At 45.2% G+C, this 18,400-nt stretch overlaps 1 protein-coding gene and 1 long non-coding RNA gene across 2 annotated transcripts in view; one reads left to right on the top strand and one right to left on the bottom strand.

Annotated features, from left to right (window-relative positions):
• Positions 1–8,311: 8,311 nt before the first annotated feature.
• Positions 8,312–13,542, bottom strand: LOC134969648 (uncharacterized). The gene is made up of 2 exons (XR_010189514.1): positions 13,194–13,542; positions 8,312–8,623 (listed from the first exon to the last, which is right to left on the bottom strand). It is a non-coding gene; the product is annotated as an uncharacterized LOC134969648 (long non-coding RNA).
• Positions 11,621–18,400, top strand: part of LOC134969647 (cytochrome P450 2J6-like) — a 51,709-nt gene continuing 44,929 nt past the window's right edge. Inside the window, exons 1-3 of the mRNA XM_063945735.1 lie at positions 11,621–11,782; positions 13,237–13,399; positions 14,025–14,177. Of these exons, the coding sequence (XP_063801805.1) occupies positions 11,621–11,782; positions 13,237–13,399; positions 14,025–14,177 (478 nt within the window). The remainder of the gene's footprint in view (positions 11,783–13,236; positions 13,400–14,024; positions 14,178–18,400) is intronic.

Genomic DNA, 18,400 nt, shown 5'->3' with positions numbered 1-18,400 from the left:
TCCCTCCCAAGCTCTGTGTATTGACCCCTTATATATTTGTAGATGTCCCCTCTTAGTCTCCTCTTTTCCAATCTAAACATGCCTAGCCTTGCAAGCCTTTCCTCGTATTCCAGCGTCTCCATGCCCTTGATTAGTTTGGTCGCCCGCCTCTGAACCTTTTCTAGCTCTAGGATATTCTTTTTGTATATGGCACCCTTTACTCCTACTTCAGTGTATATGACACCCTGTACACCTACCTCTGTGTATATGACACTCTGCACCCCTACCTCAGTGAATATGGCACCCTGTACCCCTACCTCAGTGTATATGGAACCCTGTACCCCTCCCTAAGTGTATATGGCATCCTGTAACCCTACCTCTGTGTATATGACACCCTGTACCCTACCTCTGTGTATATGGCACACTGTACCCCTACCTCAGTGTATATGGCACCCTATACCCCTACCTCAATGTATATGACACCCTGTACCCCTACCTCTGAGTATATATGGCACCCTGTATCCCTACCTTCCTGACGTTTCTGACAGTGTACACCCCCTGATGCTTTGTGTGACACCCTGTACCCACCTATACCTATGTGTGTGTGGTTTTTTTTGCCTTGTACCTGTGTGTGCTCAGGGAGAGAGGGGAGCTGGCAACTGTGCCCAGCGAGGGAGGGGATATTTTGTGTACGTCCCTCGAATATTCGCTGGAATGTGTTAAGTGGCCCCCCAGCTGAAATAATTGCCCACCCCTGCTGTAGACCCTGCTAGTTTGATAAGGTGACCCTATTTGGAAGATCCAGGGGTCCCCTACTGATCTGGCAGCTTGACCAGTAGAAACTGTTTGGGGGAAGAACAAAGGAAGAGGAATGCACCTTGGACTGAAAGAGTTAAAGAAAGGTGGGGACCAAGGAACTAGAGGAATAAGAGTCAGATACTACCAGCACAAAGTGTCCACTACTTGGAGAGAAGTGAGGTTGACTGAGGGGTGTACCAATCTATTTTGTAATCTCTCCATGCCAATAGGCCTAGTTAGTAAGTAACTTTATTTTAATTTCCTCTCTTTTATTTTCTGAAACTAATTGCAATATAATCTGTATGACAATGTTTGTAACATATCTTTGTAACTAAACCTTGGAAGTATTTTTAAGATTAAATACATTTAATTTAGTATATTCTCTGTGGTTCTTGTTGAACTCTGAGGGCCAATACTACATACCAATGTGTAATTAAGTGTGAAATAGTAATCTTGGTGAATATTGTGATGGCAGTGAAATTGTGTTATTTTCAATGAGTGACTTAAGTGCGCACTGTCACAACCCAGCTGTCCTAGATTGTGGTATCTGAGTGCAGGCTAGAATCGTGACATGCCTTATAAGAAAATGAAGATATTTAGATACCATTGATGGTATTGAAGTGTTGTGTCTATTCCGACAGACATAAAAGGCATCACTCTATGCTCACACAGGTTCCAAATTAAGTTTTTCACCATAACAGTCAAGTTTCTAACATAGGGGGAGCTGTATAAATCCTTCTAAAGAGTGGAGAAGTGTACATGTAGAAAAGTTGCCCATGGCAGGTATGGGACTCAAGGTCGACACCCATTAGGTCGACACCCATTGGTCGACAGTGGGTATGTCGACACTAGAAATAGGTGAACGTGGCCAAAAGGTCGACATGAACAAAGTCGTCATGAAAAAAGGTCGACATGAATTTATTTTTTGTGTGTCGTTTTCTCTGTCAAGTGACCGGGAACTCCAATTAGTGCACTGCGTCTCCTTGCGTGGCTGCTGGTAAGCTGCCTCGCACCGCTACCACTGCGCTTGGCACAGGTTGCCATTCCCAATCATAGTCCACATGGATCATAAAGTATGAAAAAGTAAAAATAAATGTGAAAAACTCATGTCGACCTTTTTTCACATCGACCTTGTTCATGTCGACCTAATGGCCATGTTGACCTATTCCTAGTGTTGACCCATCCACTGTCGACGAATGGGTGTCGACCTAATTGGTGTCGGATACCGCCCATGGCAACCAAACAGCTTCTAGCTAGCTTTTATAGAGTACATTCTATAAAATGATAGGGGAAGCTTATTGGTTGCTATAGGCAACTTCTCAACTTCAGAAACATCACAACAAAATACTAGCGCTTCCAAGCCACCAAGTTTATTTGATCACTTTTAAATATAATTGTAATGCAGCTCTCAATTTAGCAGTACTGTTCTGCCAAATACTAATATAGCAAAGAGAGATAAACCCAAGAGATCAATTTATCAAGAGAGCGCATTAACAATTTATTACAAGTTCTCATAAAACACACCTAGAATATACAAACAACAATTTTATAGATATATAAAAAATACATGAGAGACTTCCGGGGGCGGAGCCAGCGAGTATGGCTGCCTTTTAATGTGGCTCCCTGAGCTGAATTGAAATCCACAACGATCCCCTAATATTAACAAGAATTGGGACTTCAAACAATTATATTTTCGTTGCTGACACCTGAGGGATCTCAGGACTGCACAATTATTGGGGAGACTTGCCAAATACCCCGGAGTCAGGCCATCGGAAGAGACGGCCGGCAGGCTTGCCAACATGGCGTGGGCGCGAAAATGAGGCTGCCTATGTGAACGTGCCCTGATGGTTCATATCCCTGGTGATGCTTGAGCCCACTTGAACTACAACCCCTACAGACCTGGAGGACGGCGGCGCTGTGAGCGGTGAGCCCGTGGAGCGGGGCTGAGAGGGAAGGAAAGACGCCTGATCGGAGGACGCTGTATGCATGTGCCGCGTCTCGGACGGGTGCCCGGCCACTGAAAACAGCTGCAGGTGCTAACCTCCCAGCGGGACGCCAGAACCGCTTGCGAGCACGGATGAGGAGGAACCGCCGGCAGCCTTGTCCCTGCTGAGCCCGCGACACGCTGGCTGGACCGGAGGGCACTTCAAGGCAGAACAACTGCGGCAGTGGACAGCGGAGTTTCCCGCACGTCACCCGCAGCGCGGTGATCGGAGCCTAGACAGGAGTTTAAAAGCGGAGACCCCAGGACCACACACACTCGGCTCCCAGCAGTGCCCCTCTAAGATCCGCGCCTTTTGTTTCTTCTACCCACCCAGGTACTAATTCTGTGTGTACACCCCTTTTCTCTACTTATTAACATTCCTTATAACTACCTACACCTTTCCTATACTTGAATCCGCCCCCCCTTATGTGTTTCCCACATCCCCCCCTTCCCATATTTTCCCTCCCCACTCCATGATCCCTTCTGATATCTCCCTCTCCTCTACTCTGCACATTTCTCCGGGACAACAGGACGTAGGCTGTGATCAGCCGTTTGCCACTCTGTATAATAATCACAGGGCACAAGGTGGACTGCTCTAATTTGATTTACGGACAGTTTATGGACTGGTTCTAATTGGCTCCCACACCTATCAGAGAAAGTGGACGATCCTATACACTGGGGAGGTTCTTTGATAGAGAACTTCTGCGATCCCCCTTGTCCCCCTGTTTCACATTTCTTACCTCCACACACAGTATAGGTTTTCAGACTTTCCACAGAGTTAGAAACGTTGTATATGTGCCTGTAGTGACACCTGGTGGCGGGATTGAAAATATCTCTTAAAATCTAACTTGCAGGCTGCTGCCATCGATTTAACATACTTACTTGTTGTATGATCCGCACAGGTTCCACTACGCTTGGTTCTGCTACGGGTTTAAATTTTACTTTTATTCCTAATTTCTTTTTTTTTTTTTTCCCTCCCTTTATTTATCACGAAATTGCTATGACCCTTGCATATGCTTCTGAACTAGATGACTAAGATATGATGTCTGTTATGTGAGTGCCAGTTGCTACGTCTCTTATCTACCGTTCATTTGCCTGTACACGACTACCGGCGTCGGTGCGACCGCTGGTCTTTTGACCTCCGGCTCTATATACTTGCCAGGTGCCCTTTTATGTACAAGCTACTCATTTTGTGATAATATGTAGTTAACGTTTCACTTTCAGAGTCTAACGAACACATCTCAGTAAGACTTATGTATACTTTATAGGGGTTATTTTACTACTGTGGTTATTATTGGTCCCCCCTGCTCTGCTTCTACCGCTGGTCCGCCGTGGTATGGACAAGTATTTGGCTAAGAGCCAAAATCCCTCCGCAGACATGCCTAGTTCCGCGGCTAAATCAGGCTATAAACGCCAAACCAACCAGAAAACAAATGCTTCTCACCCACCCTCTCCTCCTTCTCCTTTATCGGGAGGAATTGAGGACACCCATTCTATCCATATGGCAATTCCGTCACCAGCGGATAATGCCAAAGAAGTTATTAACATGCTAATGCCCCTCATTGATAAAAAATTCGAGGCTCTGCATGCGCGACTAGACACATCTCTAGCTAAGATAGAGTCAAACACGGCTAGAATAGACACTTTAGAACAACGAACCAGCGATGCTGAAGACTCAGTTCACGCGTTGCAACAAGAACTAGCGATTAAATCTCAAACTATACACACCATGGTCGAGAAACTTGATGACCTGGAAAACAGGAATAGGAGATGTAATTTACGTTTTATCGGCATTCCCGAAGAGGTAACTGACACACAATTGCAGGATTACGTTGGGAACCTTGTCCCGTCTGCTCTAGGTCTGCTAGATTCTGACTTGCCACTGCCAGTGGAAAGGGCGCATAGGCTGGGTGCAATTCGCAGGGATAGAGGTAACCAATCTAGACCTACTATTGCTAAATTCTTGGATTACAGAGACAAAGAAAAAGTACTGCAGGCTTACCGCGCTGCCCCAGAGCTGCGAGTGGGGGGTCATAAAATCCTGGTGTTCCAAGACTTCTCAGCCTTGGTCTCACAGAAACGTAAGGCATTCTCGGAGGTCTGTAGGTTTTTAGTAGACAAAAAGATAAGATTCGCTTTACTCTATCCAGCCAAATTGAAAGTAACTGACCCCCAACAGGCGAAGTCCCACTTCCTTAGACATGGCCCGCCCTCGCCTGCTCGCTCTAATGACAGTTCATGGGACTAGGTGGGTCACACTCATATAGCCCCTAGTCATACTATCTTCTCAGGGGGGGGGGCGCTTGACCTGAGCCCACTTGGCAGCCACACCCTTACAATTATCGTTTATTTCTTTGCCGCCATGCCAATGAAGGAGGGGGATCTGGGGGTCGGAGGGCCGGACGCACTTCCCCCTTATATTAGGTCTTACCCAAGATTTTAATATTTACCTAGACTCTGAAGGTTTTTTTTTTTTTGCTTTTTGTTTTTTCTCAATCTTCTCTTTGTTTTTCATTTAGGATGTTTTGTGGGTTTTCTATAACTGCACTACAATGTTTGTTGTTTGTGTTGTTTTTTGTTCATGAACGGAGCATTCCCTCCATTACGGTGGGGAATCCTCAGTTTGTTGGCATGGGTCAATTAGATGACCCACGTTTAGTTATAGTTCTAAAAAATGGAAATGCATTACTTCACCTGAAATTACTGTATGTGATAACCTGCTCTGTACCCCCAGCAGTCTCCAGGGGTTGTGTGACGGGGGAAGGGGGCTGGGACCTGAGCGCCAAAGTCTCTCGGACCCCTGCTGTTATACTCTCTGAGGGGGAACAGTTGCTCCCAATTGGGAATGTTTGGGGCGCACCGGGGAACCTCAGTCATCTCTTCATCGCCGATGATGGCGGATGATATTAGCCGCACAGCTGCGGGCCGGGAGACCAGCCACCGTTCTATACTGTCTTGGAACGTGGGTGGACTAAATACCCCGATCAAGAGAAAAAATGTACTCATTCACCTTTGTCGGAAAAAACCCTCTATTACCTTCCTCCAAGAAACTCATTGGAGGCTGGGCGATGAATCTACTTTACGAGCCCCCTGGTTGGCGGAATGCATACAGGCCTCTTACTCCTCAAAGTCCAGAGGAGTGGCAATCTTGTTTCATAAACACTTAAGATACGAGATTCTCCATACACTGGTGGACCCTGAGGGCCGCTATTTAATTCTTGATGTGGAGATTGAGGGTAGAAAATTTACCTTAGTGAATTTATATGCACCCAATGTGGCAACCGGGGAATTTTTACGTCACATTACGCAGATTCTAGCCAGCAGAACCAATTACTCTTTAATAGTTGGAGGAGACTTCAACGCGGTGGATGACCACATACTGGACAAATCAGCTCATGTTGCTAGACCGACCTCCCCATGTTGGCAATTTATACAGGAGATGAAGGAACTCTTAGAATTGAGTGACCCATGGCGCTTACTAAATCAAACGGACAGGTCTTATAGTCACCTTTCTAGGGTACACGGCACTATGTCCCGGATAGATTATATATTGCTGGCCAATCATCTATTGGATCAGGTGAAAAGTACTGCATTGGACGATATTGTTATCTCGGACCATGCTATTGTACGATTAGAGCTATATGTGGACTCCCGGGGGGGCGTGGACCGCCTTTGGCGTTTTCCGGATCACCTATCAAATTCAGAAGATTTCAAGAAATTCCTATTACATTCCTGGCATAATTTTGTAGATGACAATATAGCACATTGGGATGACACGGTCCTTTTTTGGGAAGCGTCAAAGGCGGTGTTGCGAGGTCATATAATAGGTTATGTAGCAAAGTTGAGGAAGGACAGCTCAAGACAATATCATATTTTACACAACGCTTTGTCCCAAAGCTTCAACATGTATAAAGCCATCCCCTCGGAGGAACATCTGGAGGGATATGTCAGAGATAAAAAATTACTTGATGCCTTTCTGACGGCTCAAGCTCAACAACGCTTAGACTACACCAAATTTCATTACTATAAGTGGGGCAACAAAACTGGTAAACTACTGGCCACTATGTCTAAGCCGAGAAGACAGCGCTCCTTCATAGCAGCGTTGAGAGATGATTCCCTGAACAAAACTTACACAACGACATTTTAACACATTTGAGTGATTATTACACTGCCCTTTATAGCCCCATACCCCCACACGAAAAGTTACAAAGGGAATTCCTGACTATGGCGAATTTACCTCACCTCAGTACTGATCAGCAAGAGGCGCTTGACGGGGACATAAGGGAAGAGGAAATACGGGAGGTTATTGCTTCTCTACAGCCACACAAATCGCCTGGACCTGATGGGTTCACAGGGACATACTATAAATTGTTACAACGGGAACTGACACCGACGTTGTTGGAACTATTTAATAAAATATACAGGGAGCACCCAAACTACTCTTCCTTTTCTCAAGCATTCACGACACTAATCCCCAAACCGGATAGGGATTTAATGTCAGCCGACTCATATAGGCCCATTACTCTTTTAAACTCTGATTTTAAGATTTTTACGAAAATAATGGCCAATAGGTTACAATTGATTCTCCCTGACTTACTGACGGACCACCAATATGGCTTTGTTCGGGATCGCCAATCAGTTAAAGCCATCCGAACAGCCATAGCGGCCACAATTGCGTTGAGGAATTCACCCCATTCAGAACATATCCTCTTAAGCCTAGATACACACAAAGCTTTCGACACTGTGGCGTGGCATCATTTATTTGATGTGTTGGAGTGTAGGGGCTTCAGCGACAGGTTCGTGAACCTCATTAAATATCTATATACTGCCCCGAAAACCTCGTTATTGGTTAATGGCAAACGCGGTGCTCAAATTACCATGCAAAGGGGCACTAGGCAGGGCTGCCCATTATCCCCTCTTCTCTTTAATTTGTCTATAGATCCCCTCTTCCGAGTTCTACAAGACTCAACCGTTTATAAGGGTATTCCTATTGGAAACATGGAGATAAAATTATCTGCCTTCGCGGATGATGTTCTATTATATATAGGGAACCCTAGAGAGTCATTACGGGATACTTTGAGATTGTTAGACGATTTTGGTAAAATATCGGGCTTTCAGGTTAACCTTGCCAAGTCAATAGGTTTATGTTTAAAAACCGGAATAAGAAGTCCAGGGTGGGGCCGCCAGCTGCCTATCAAGTGGGCTCCCACATATATCACGTACTTGGGCATCAAACTCCCTAAATACCCATCAGAATTATACAGGCTGAATGTTAAGGCGGCGATTGACAACATAGCGAAGGAGTTGGAGGCTTGGAAGAGCTTGACGCTCTCATACCTAGGACGGGCTAACTTGATTAAAATGTGCACATTCCCCAAACTGTTGTATATCCTGCAATCCCTCCCTGTACTGCTTAGTAGATTTGACGTAGCATACATAACTAAATTGTTTAGACAATTCATATGGAAGGGTAAAAGACCGCGTATTGCTATGCATAAATTACAACAGCCTAAAATTAATGGGGGAATTAATTTCCCAGACGTCCAAAAATACAACCATGCTTCTTTATTGAGATTTTTAAGAGACTGGTTACATGATAGTAACACTTATGCTAATACACAGCTGGAGGCACAATTTGTAGGGTCCAGAAACCTAATATCTTTCCTTCACGGGGTGGAAGCGGAATTCGACCAGGAATTGAAAGATAACCCTCTTCTTTGGTCGACATATCGCCTGTGGCATATTCTCAGACGCATTCGAAATTTAGGGGGGCACAAGTCCTTGTTTCAGACGTTCCTGGACAATCCAGAGTTCCAACATGGGGAGGCGGTCTTTCCGTTCACGCTGTTCAGTAGAGGGGGCCTGAAAAACATACGTCACATAATTAATGAGGGTAGAGGGAAGCCATTGACATTTGCAGAAGCGCGGGAGATTTACCCATTTATCTCTGACTTCCCGTTAGCGTTCTTTCAGATGCAACATTATGCCAGCTCAGTGATCACAGCTCTTTCGGAGGCGGATTTTACTAACGATTTAGATACTATGCTATTGACCCCGCCTGCCACGAAACGAGCTATGTCCATACATTATAGAAAACTCACCACTTTACTCGACCATTCTGCATCACAATATGGGATGCAGAAATGGACATCTGATTTCCCTAGGCTTACCTGTGAAATACTTTTAAACAGCCTGCTTCAATCCTGTAAGCTATTGCCTTCGGCACAGTATCAAGAAATGTTCTATAATATTATCCATAGGACCTATTTCTCCCCACATAAGCAATATTTGGCAGGCATGACGGATTCGGATAGGTGTCTGAAATGCCATACGCCCGAATCCGATCTCATGCACTGTTTCTGGCTATGCCCGATTATCCAACGTTTCTGGCTGCAAGTACGGCGGTATGCCATGGATGAGCTGATTAATTTTATCCCCTTCACGGCGGAATGGGCAATTTTCGGAATTCTTCCACCGGGGCAGAGAGTCACAAAGGGATGCAAACGGTTACTTTTGGCAATAAGTGCGGCTGCACGAAAGGCGATTTTACAGGCCTGGATCCTTAAAGATCCTCCTACCTTACTTCTATTCAAAGGGAAATTACACCACCTATTTCAAATGCATTGGATAGAAACTACTATACAGAAAGATAAACTGGTGGGGCAGTTCTTTGAATCCTGGGAAAGCTACATCGCCACCCTCCCCACTGATTTTCAAATTAGAATAAAGAATTCATTGAAAGAAACGCTATGGTATGAGACCAGATCGGCGGTTGGTGACCCTCCCATAGTAATAGTAAATTGATTGTTGGGGGTGCTGCATGGTCCCGGCCTCCTCATAAACCCATAGTATGGAGACTAGCAGGGTTTTTTTTCTCCTTTCCCCCATTCTTTTTATTTATTTATTTTTACTTTTATTCTGGGGTTCTTTCGCTTATAGTCTTTTTACACGGAGGTGTATTAAGTGATGTTATGATGTGTACATGCCTCTACTCAACACTACATCTGATAACATACCGAAGATCTGGTGTTAATTGGCATTGAGGATTTTTCTGCTTAATGTATTTGATTACTTGCATGTACATATTTCTCGATAATGCGGAACCTGATATTTTTGTATTGTGAAGTGATGCATTGTTAATAAAAATGATTACGTTAAAAAAAAAAAAAAAATACATGAATGAACTTCTCCTAGTGGAGATCCTATAACTCCAGCGGTCGAAAGGGTAATTACATTCACCACTTATTTAGGGATCTTTAATCCACTGAATCCAGTCTCTGTTTTGTGCATATAGGACTGAACAGTTTATGGTGGTCATTCCGAGTTGATCGCTAGCTGCATTCGTTCGATGTGGCTAAATGAAGGCACTTCTGCGCATGTGTATGCGGCGCAATGCGCACGCACGACGTACTATTACAACGAACGATGTAGTTTCACACAAGGTCTAGCGAAGCTTTTCAGTCGCACTGGTGGCCGCAGAGTGATTGACATGAAGTGGGCGTTACTGGGTGTCAACTGACCGTTTTCAGGGAGTGTTCGTAAAAACGCAGGCGTGCCAGGAAAAATACAGGCGTGGCTGGGCAAACGCAGTGCGTGTTTGTGACGTCAAAACAGGAACTGAACAGTCTGAAGTGATTGCAAGCGCTGAGTAGGTATTGAGCTACTCTAAAACTGCACTAAAAAACTTTGTAGCCGCTCTGCGATCCTTTCATTCGCACTTCTGGTAAGCTAAAATACACTCCCAGTGGGAGGCGGCATAGCGTTTGCACGGCTGCTAAAAACAGCTAGCGAGCGATCAACTTAAAATGACCACCTATATCCATACCATGCAATATAATGTCTGCATCCTATTGGAAAAGACCGCTTGTTGGTATAGCGTCAAATTTCCGTTCCTTATTGTTTAGTTGGCACTTTGATAATACTGTAGCCGTGTCTCTAAAAGGCAGCATGGGGAGGATGCTGTCTGTACTGGAAAATCACAGCATTACGGCTCGACCCGTTGCCGCTGTAGCCTCTGCACATAATGGGGGTCACTCCGAGTTGATCGTAGCTGTGCTAAATTTAGCACAGCTGCGATCATGTTCCCAGACATGCGGGGGGGGGGACCAGCACAGGGCTAGTCTGCCCCGCATGTCTGTCCGCCCCCACCCCCCCCCCCACGCTGTCCGGCACAACGGCGATGCTTTTAAGTAACTCCCGGCCAGCGCAGCTCCTGCAGATGACCGGGTGTTGCTCGTCGCTGCCCCTGGTCGCAGCGGCTGCGTGTGACGTCACACAGCCAATGCGGCCCGACCACCGCACTGCGGCGCCGGCGCAGTTCCTACCCGATCGCTAGCGCAGCACAGTCAATCTGGAGGATGCGATCCGATGCTCACGAGAACGCAGATCGGATCGGAAACACCTCCAAAACGCCCGATTTCATCCGATATATCGGGCAGAATGCCCGAAATCGGATGAAATCGGACATTATCGTTCTAGTGTATGGGGCCCTTTACGCGTTTCCCCGCTGGTATATAATAGCAGTTTGGGAACTGTGATAGGATCCTATTGGAGCCGCTGCCCCAACAAGGGTTTTTTGTTGAATAGCCTTGAGATATAATTTCTTAGTGCCACCATATGCAGATATATTTCCGTGCCCTGCTGCCACCAATGATAAATACACCACTTATTCTCTTTAGTATGCGGTTATGCCTCTGATATAGAACAGGACAGGGAAGTTTCACTTTTGCTGTGAAACCAAATACCTATTATTATCAACACAGCTTACGTTCTGGGAGGGGGAGCCTCAGCGTTGTACTTTGCATTGCAGCAGCGTGAAGCCCTGAGGGGTCATTGTATAAGAAACAGCTAGCAACCAGCATGGAACTCAGCACTGCTCTGATACTGGGACTCATCCTCCTGGTAATTTTATGGAGGAAACTGTCTCGGCCAAAGGGTTTCCCTCCTGGTCCCCCAGCCCTGCCCGTAGTGGGCAACCTTCTGCAGATGGATTTCTCCAATCCCCTGAAGAACATAAGTGAGGTGAGTGCAGAGTCTACCTAAGTGCAGGTAAACATCTGTATGTAAAATAGCATAGAAACAGAATATAACCCAGATATGTAGGGGGTGCTCTTGTTTCGGGTTGGGTGCAGGCGGTCGGCACTCATCGGGGTAAATTTACTAAGGTGGGAGATTTTTAGAACTGGTGATGTTGCCCATAGCAACCAATCAGATTATATATATTATCTGCTAGAAGCAGCTAGATAAATGGTAAGTAGAATCTGATTGGTTGCCACGGGCAACATCACCAGTTCTAAAAATCTCCCACCTTAGTAAATTCACCCCACTGTGTCAACCTCACAATACTGGTGCTGAGATCCATACACAAGGCCTGATGCAAGCAAAGCCAAAAAGCACACAACTAGGCAAAACCATGCTGCACTGCAGGTGGGGCAGATGTAACATGTGCAGAGAGAGTTAGATGTGGGTGGTGTGTGTTTGAACTGAAATCTAAATTGCAGTGTAGAAATAAAGATGTCCAGTATTTGTGGGATACATGCAAAAGCAGCCCCGTATTTACCCTGCACAAAAAATATGTAACCCACCCAAAGCTAAATCTCTCTGCACATATTATCTGCCCCACCTGCAGTGCAACATGGTTTGGTCCAGCGTGCTTTCCGGCTTTGCTCGCAACTCCAAATCAGCCCCAGAAGTACTGTAAAGAAATCTCATAGCATTAGCTTTTGACTCATTGCCCCAATGATGAATTTATTGTTGGCGTGATATGCTGCGCTACGGAATTAATCTGGGATTTTATGCGTTGCATTAATTCGCACCTTACAGCTTTATTCATTGAAATTCCTGTTCTGTGGAACTATAAGTAATTTTCAATATTGTTCAACTGCCCTATAAATGCCTTTTCTGCTTACTAACTGTTCTTAACAAAGTGTTCCTTATTGAAACTAATGGAATATATTTGCAGTGATTGGGGCTGAAGGTCAGCAAGCTCTAATATCAGGATGTAGTTATGTGACCATACCACACACCCCTAATATTAGCACGCCTTATCTTCTGTGTATAGATTGTTACTGTAATTCAAAGCTTTGCAGGTGCAGCAACAGACTGGTCAGGACTGGTTACATGGCTGGATGAGTACATGCAATCATATAAGGCCGGTGTAGAGGTATGCTGTATGTGGATTGCATCTCTGCTAATCACTTGCCATACAGGAAGTGTTAGTTACACAGGAAGTTTTTGTTAATACAGGAAGTGCTGTTGCAGCCACTGTTCAGCATGACTTGCAGCTAGTAAAGTCACACTTCTACAGTTCTCCAGAGTCCTGAGGTGATTTGCACACAGAAGTGAGCATATTATATTAATGCACTATAATTCCACTTATGTAATACTGATCACATACAAAGAAGACAGAACACTAAATAGAAATATGGCATACCAAGTTGTTATAGCTAACACACAATATGACCCTTCTGTGTCAGTTCTCCGAGGTGTATGGTCCGGTGTACAGCATCTACCTGGGATTCACACCGGCTGTGGTGATCCGGGGACTCAAAGGACTAAAAGAAGTTCTGGTGAATAAAGGAGTTGACTTTGCAGACAGGCCTCAGAACAGAATGGCAGAAACTATTTCCGGTACCAGAGGTAAATTGTATATATCACCTCAATAGTACTAGGCATACTTGCTGACTTTTATATTCTAATCACTGAGAGAAGCCTGAAGAGAAGGTCCAGGTGTCCGCAGATAAAGGTGCAGTCTGATGCCTCTTGTCATTAGGTCCCGCCCCTTCCTCATGCACCTGTGAACAGAGGGATTATGCTTTCTGTCCTTCCTTATGCAATAAGAATTGAGCATTATGCAGGAGAACATTTGAATATTTGGAAGTTTCCAGGGCATTCTGGGACATTGGGTAAACAAAGCATTAGACAATATAGGAATACTGAACACAATGACATATATTTATTACAGAAAGATAAGATCACAGTAGTATTTATATTGATTTCAGTATATACATTTAGGGGTACATTTACTAAGCAGTGATAAAAGCGGAGAAGTGAGCCAGTAGAGAAATTTCCCCATCAACCAATCAGCAGCTCTGTATAAGTTTATAGTATGCAAATTACAGATGTTACTCCAGTGCTGATTGGTTGATGGGGCAACTTCTCCATTGGCTCACTTCTCCGCTCTTATCACTGCTTAGTTAATGTCCCCCTTAGACATCCTAAAATCATTAGCTTATCCTACCATCCTATGCATGTCTCTTTGCAGGGCTCATAAATGCTCCTTACGGCCAAGCATGGAAGGAGCACAGGCGCTTCACCCTGTCCACACTCCGGAATTTCGGGCTGGGGAAAAAGTCTATGGAGGAGAGAATCTGTGAGGAGAGCACACACCTGATTCAGGAGCTTAAGAAGAACTCAGGTAAGCCTGTAATGCCGCGGTGTGGTCTTGTGTCTGTACTGGGGCTGGTTATGGAATTACTATTAATTATTATTTATGTAAAAGTCACAGTCCAATTTCTGGGCCAAGAGGATACCAATGATACAATCTCCCTAGGCCGACAGATCTGGAACTAAGTGAGTGAGCTGACGCACAGGGCGCAGGAACAAGGGGGGAATGGCAACTGTTGCGGCCCTGTGTTTGGCTTGCACAGTGCCTGTAGTATAGAAGGAGAGAGAATTGACAGCATTGGAAAGGAATGAGTTAAACATCTTGTGAGGGGTGGACCTAGCTGGAAGGAAAGAACAGCCCTTGAAAAATGGGAGGGTTAGTATTAGAGATGAGCGGGTTCGGTTCCTCGGAATCCGAACCCGCCCGAACTTCAGCTTTTTTTACACGGATCCGAGCGACTCGGATCTTCCCGCCTTGCTCGGTTAACCCGAGCGCGCCCGAACGTCATCATGACGCTGTCGGATTCTCGCGAGGCTCGGATTCTATCGCGAGACTCGGATTCTATATAAGGAGCCGCGCGTCGCCGCCATTTTACACGTGCATTGAGATTGATAGTGAGAGGACGTGGCTGGCGTCCTCTCCGTTTAGAGAAGAAATAGATAGGAGAGTGAGAGTGAGACAGTGACACTTCATTTACTGGAGCTTAGGAGGAGTACTCAGACAGAGAGTGCAGAATTTTGCTGATAGTATTAGTTAGTTATAGTGACAGAGTGAGACAGTGACACTTCATTTACTGGAGCTTAGGAGGAGTACTCAGACAGAGAGTGCAGAATTTTGCTGATAGTATTAGTTAGTTATACTAGTGACTGACCAGTGACCACCAGTGCAGTTTTATATTATTTAATATAATCCGTTCTCTGCCTGAAAAAACGATACACAGTGACTCAGTCACATACCATATCTGTGCTCAGCCCAGTGTGCTGCATCATCTATGTATAATATCTGACTGTGCTCACACAGCTTAATTGTGGGGGAGACTGGGGAGCAGTTAGGTTATAGCAGGAGCCAGGAGTACATATTAAAATTAAACAGTGCACACTTTTTTTCTGCAGGAGTGCCACTGCCAGTGTGACTGACCAGTGACCTGACCACCAGTATAGTATACTATATTGTATTGTGATTGACTGTCTGCCTGTAAAAGTTAAACACACGTCGTGTGACTTGTGTGGTGTTTTTTTATTCTATAAAATAAAAAACTCATTCTGCTGACAGACAGTGTCCAGCAGGTCCGTCATTATATAATATATACCTGTCCGGCTGCAGTAGTGATATATATATATTTTTTATATCATTATTTATCATCCAGTCGCAGCAGACACAGTACGGTAGTTCACGGCTGTAGCTACCTCTGTGTCGGCACTCGGCAGTCCGTCCATAATTGTATACCACCTACCCGTGGTTTTTTTTTTCTTTCTTCTTTATACATACTACATCTCATTATCATCCAGTCTATATTAGCAGCAGACACAGTACAGTACGGTAGTCCACGGCTGTAGCTACCTCTGTGTCGGCACTCGGCAGTCCGTCCATAATTGTATACCACCTACCCGTGGTTTTTTTTTTCTTTCTTCTTTATACATACTACATCTCATTATCATCCAGTCTATATTAGCAGCAGACACAGTACAGTACGGTAGTCCACGGCTGTAGCTACCTCTGTGTCGGCACTCGGCAGTCCGTCCATAATTGTATACCACCTACCCGTGGTTTTTTTTTCTTTCTTCTTTATACATACTACATCTCATTATCAACCAGTCTATATTAGCAGCAGACACAGTACGGTAGTCCACGGCTGTAGCTACCTCTGTGTCGGCACTCGGCAGTCCGTCCATAATTGTATACCACCTACCCGTGGTTTTTTTTTTCTTTCTTCTTTATACATACTACATCTCATTATCATCCAGTCTATATTAGCAGCAGACACAGTACAGTACGGTAGTCCACGGCTGTAGCTACCTCTGTGTCGGCACTCGGCAGTCCATCCATAATTGTATACCACCTACCCGTGGTTTTTTTTTCCTTTCTTCTTTATACATACTACATCTCATTATCATCCAGTCTATATTAGCAGCAGACACAGTACAGTACGGTAGTCCACGGCTGTAGCTACCTCTGTGTCGGCACTCGGCAGTCCGTCCATAATTGTATACCACCTACCCGTGGTTTTTTTTCTTTCTTCTTTATACATACTACATCTCATTATCATCCAGTCTATATTAGCAGCAGACACAGTACAGTACGGTAGTCCACGGCTGTAGCTACCTCTGTGTCGGCACTCGGCAGTCCGTCCATAATTGTATACCACCTACCCGTGGTTTTTTTTTCTTTCTTCTTTATACATACTACATCTCATTATCATCCAGTCTATATTAGCAGCAGACACAGTACAGTACGGTAGTCCACGGCTGTAGCTACCTCTGTGTCGGCACTCGGCAGTCCGTCCATAATTGTATACCACCTACCCGTGGTTTTTTTTTCTTTCTTCTTTATACATACTACATCTCATTATCAACCAGTCTATATTAGCAGCATACACAGTACAGTACGGTAGTCCACGGCTGTAGCTACCTCTGTGTCGGCACTCGGCAGTCCGTCCATAATTGTATACCACCTACCCGTGGTTTTTTTTTTCTTTCTTCTTTATACATACTACATCTCATTATCATCCAGTCTATATTAGCAGCAGACACAGTACAGTACGGTAGTCCACGGCTGTAGCTACCTCTGTGTCGGCACTCGGCAGTCCATCCATAATTGTATACCACCTACCCGTGGTTTTTTTTTTCTTTCTTCTTTATACATACTACATCTCATTATCATCCAGTCTATATTATCAGCAGACACAGTACAGTACGGTAGCCACGGCTGTAGCTACCTCTGTGTCGGCACTCGGCAGTCCATCCATTATTGTATACTAGTATCCATCCATCTCCATTGTTTACCTGAGGTGCCTTTTAGTTGTGCCTATTAAAATATGGAGAACAAAAATGTTGAGGTTCCAAAATAAGGGAAAGATCAAGATCCACTTCCACCTCGTGCTGAAGCTGCTGCCACTAGTCATGGCCGAGACGATGAAATGCCAGCAACGTCGTCTGCCAAGGCCGATGCCCAATGGCATAGTACAGAGCATGTCAAATCCAAAACACCAAATATCAGTAAAAAAAGGACTCCAAAACCTAAAATAAAATTGTCGGAGGAGAAGCGTAAACTTGCCAATATGCCATTTACCACACGGAGTGGCAAGGAACGGCTGAGGCCCTGGCCTATGTTCATGGCTAGTGGTTCAGCTTCACATGAGGATGGAGGCACTCAGCCTCTCGCTAGAAAAATGAAAAGACTCAAGCTGGCAAAAGCAGTAGCACCGCAAAGAACTGTGCGTTCTTCGAAATCCCAAATCCACAAGGAGAGTCCAATTGTTTCGGTTGCGATGCCTAACCTTCCCAACACTGGACGTGAAGAGCATGCGCCTTCCACCATTTGCACGCCCCCTGCAAGTACTGGAAGGAGCACCCGCAGTCCAGTTCCTGATAGTCAGATTGAAGATGTCAGTGTTGAAGTACACCAGGATGAGGAGGATATGGGTGTTGCTGGCGCTGGGGAGGAAATTGACCAGGAGGATTCTGATGGTGAGGTGGTTTGTTTAAGTCAGGCACCCGGGGAGACACCTGTTGTCCGTGGGAGGAATATGGCCGTTGACATGCCTGGTGAAAATACCAATAAAATCAGCTCTTCGGTGTGGAAGTATTTCACCAGAAATGCGGACAACATTTGTCAAGCCGTGTGTTCCCTTTGTCAAGCTGTAATAAGTAGGGGTAAGGACGTTAACCACCTCGGAACATCCTCCCTTATACGTCACCTGCAGCGCATTCATAATAAGTCAGTGACAAGTTCAAAAACTTTGGCCGACAGCGGAAGCAGTCCACTGACCAGTAAATCCCTTCCTCTTGTAACCAAGCTCACGCAAACCACCCCACCAACTCCCTCAGTGTCAATTTCCTCCTTCCCCAGGAATGCCAATAGTCCTGCAGGCCATGTCACTGGCAATTCTGACGAGTCCTCTCCTGCCTGGGATTCCTCCGATGCATCCTTGCGTGTAACGCCTACTGCTGCTGGCGCTGCTGTTGTTGCTGCTGGGAGTCGATGGTCATCCCAGAGGGGAAGTCGTAAGCCCACTTGTACTACTTCCAGTAAGC

The sequence above is a fragment of the Pseudophryne corroboree genome, chromosome 11 (genome assembly GCF_028390025.1).
Source record: "Pseudophryne corroboree isolate aPseCor3 chromosome 11, aPseCor3.hap2, whole genome shotgun sequence".
Taxonomy (NCBI): Eukaryota; Metazoa; Chordata; class Amphibia; order Anura; family Myobatrachidae; genus Pseudophryne; species Pseudophryne corroboree.
The sequence above is the reverse complement of the archived record's forward strand: the minus strand, read 5'-3'. Positions and strand labels throughout refer to the sequence as shown.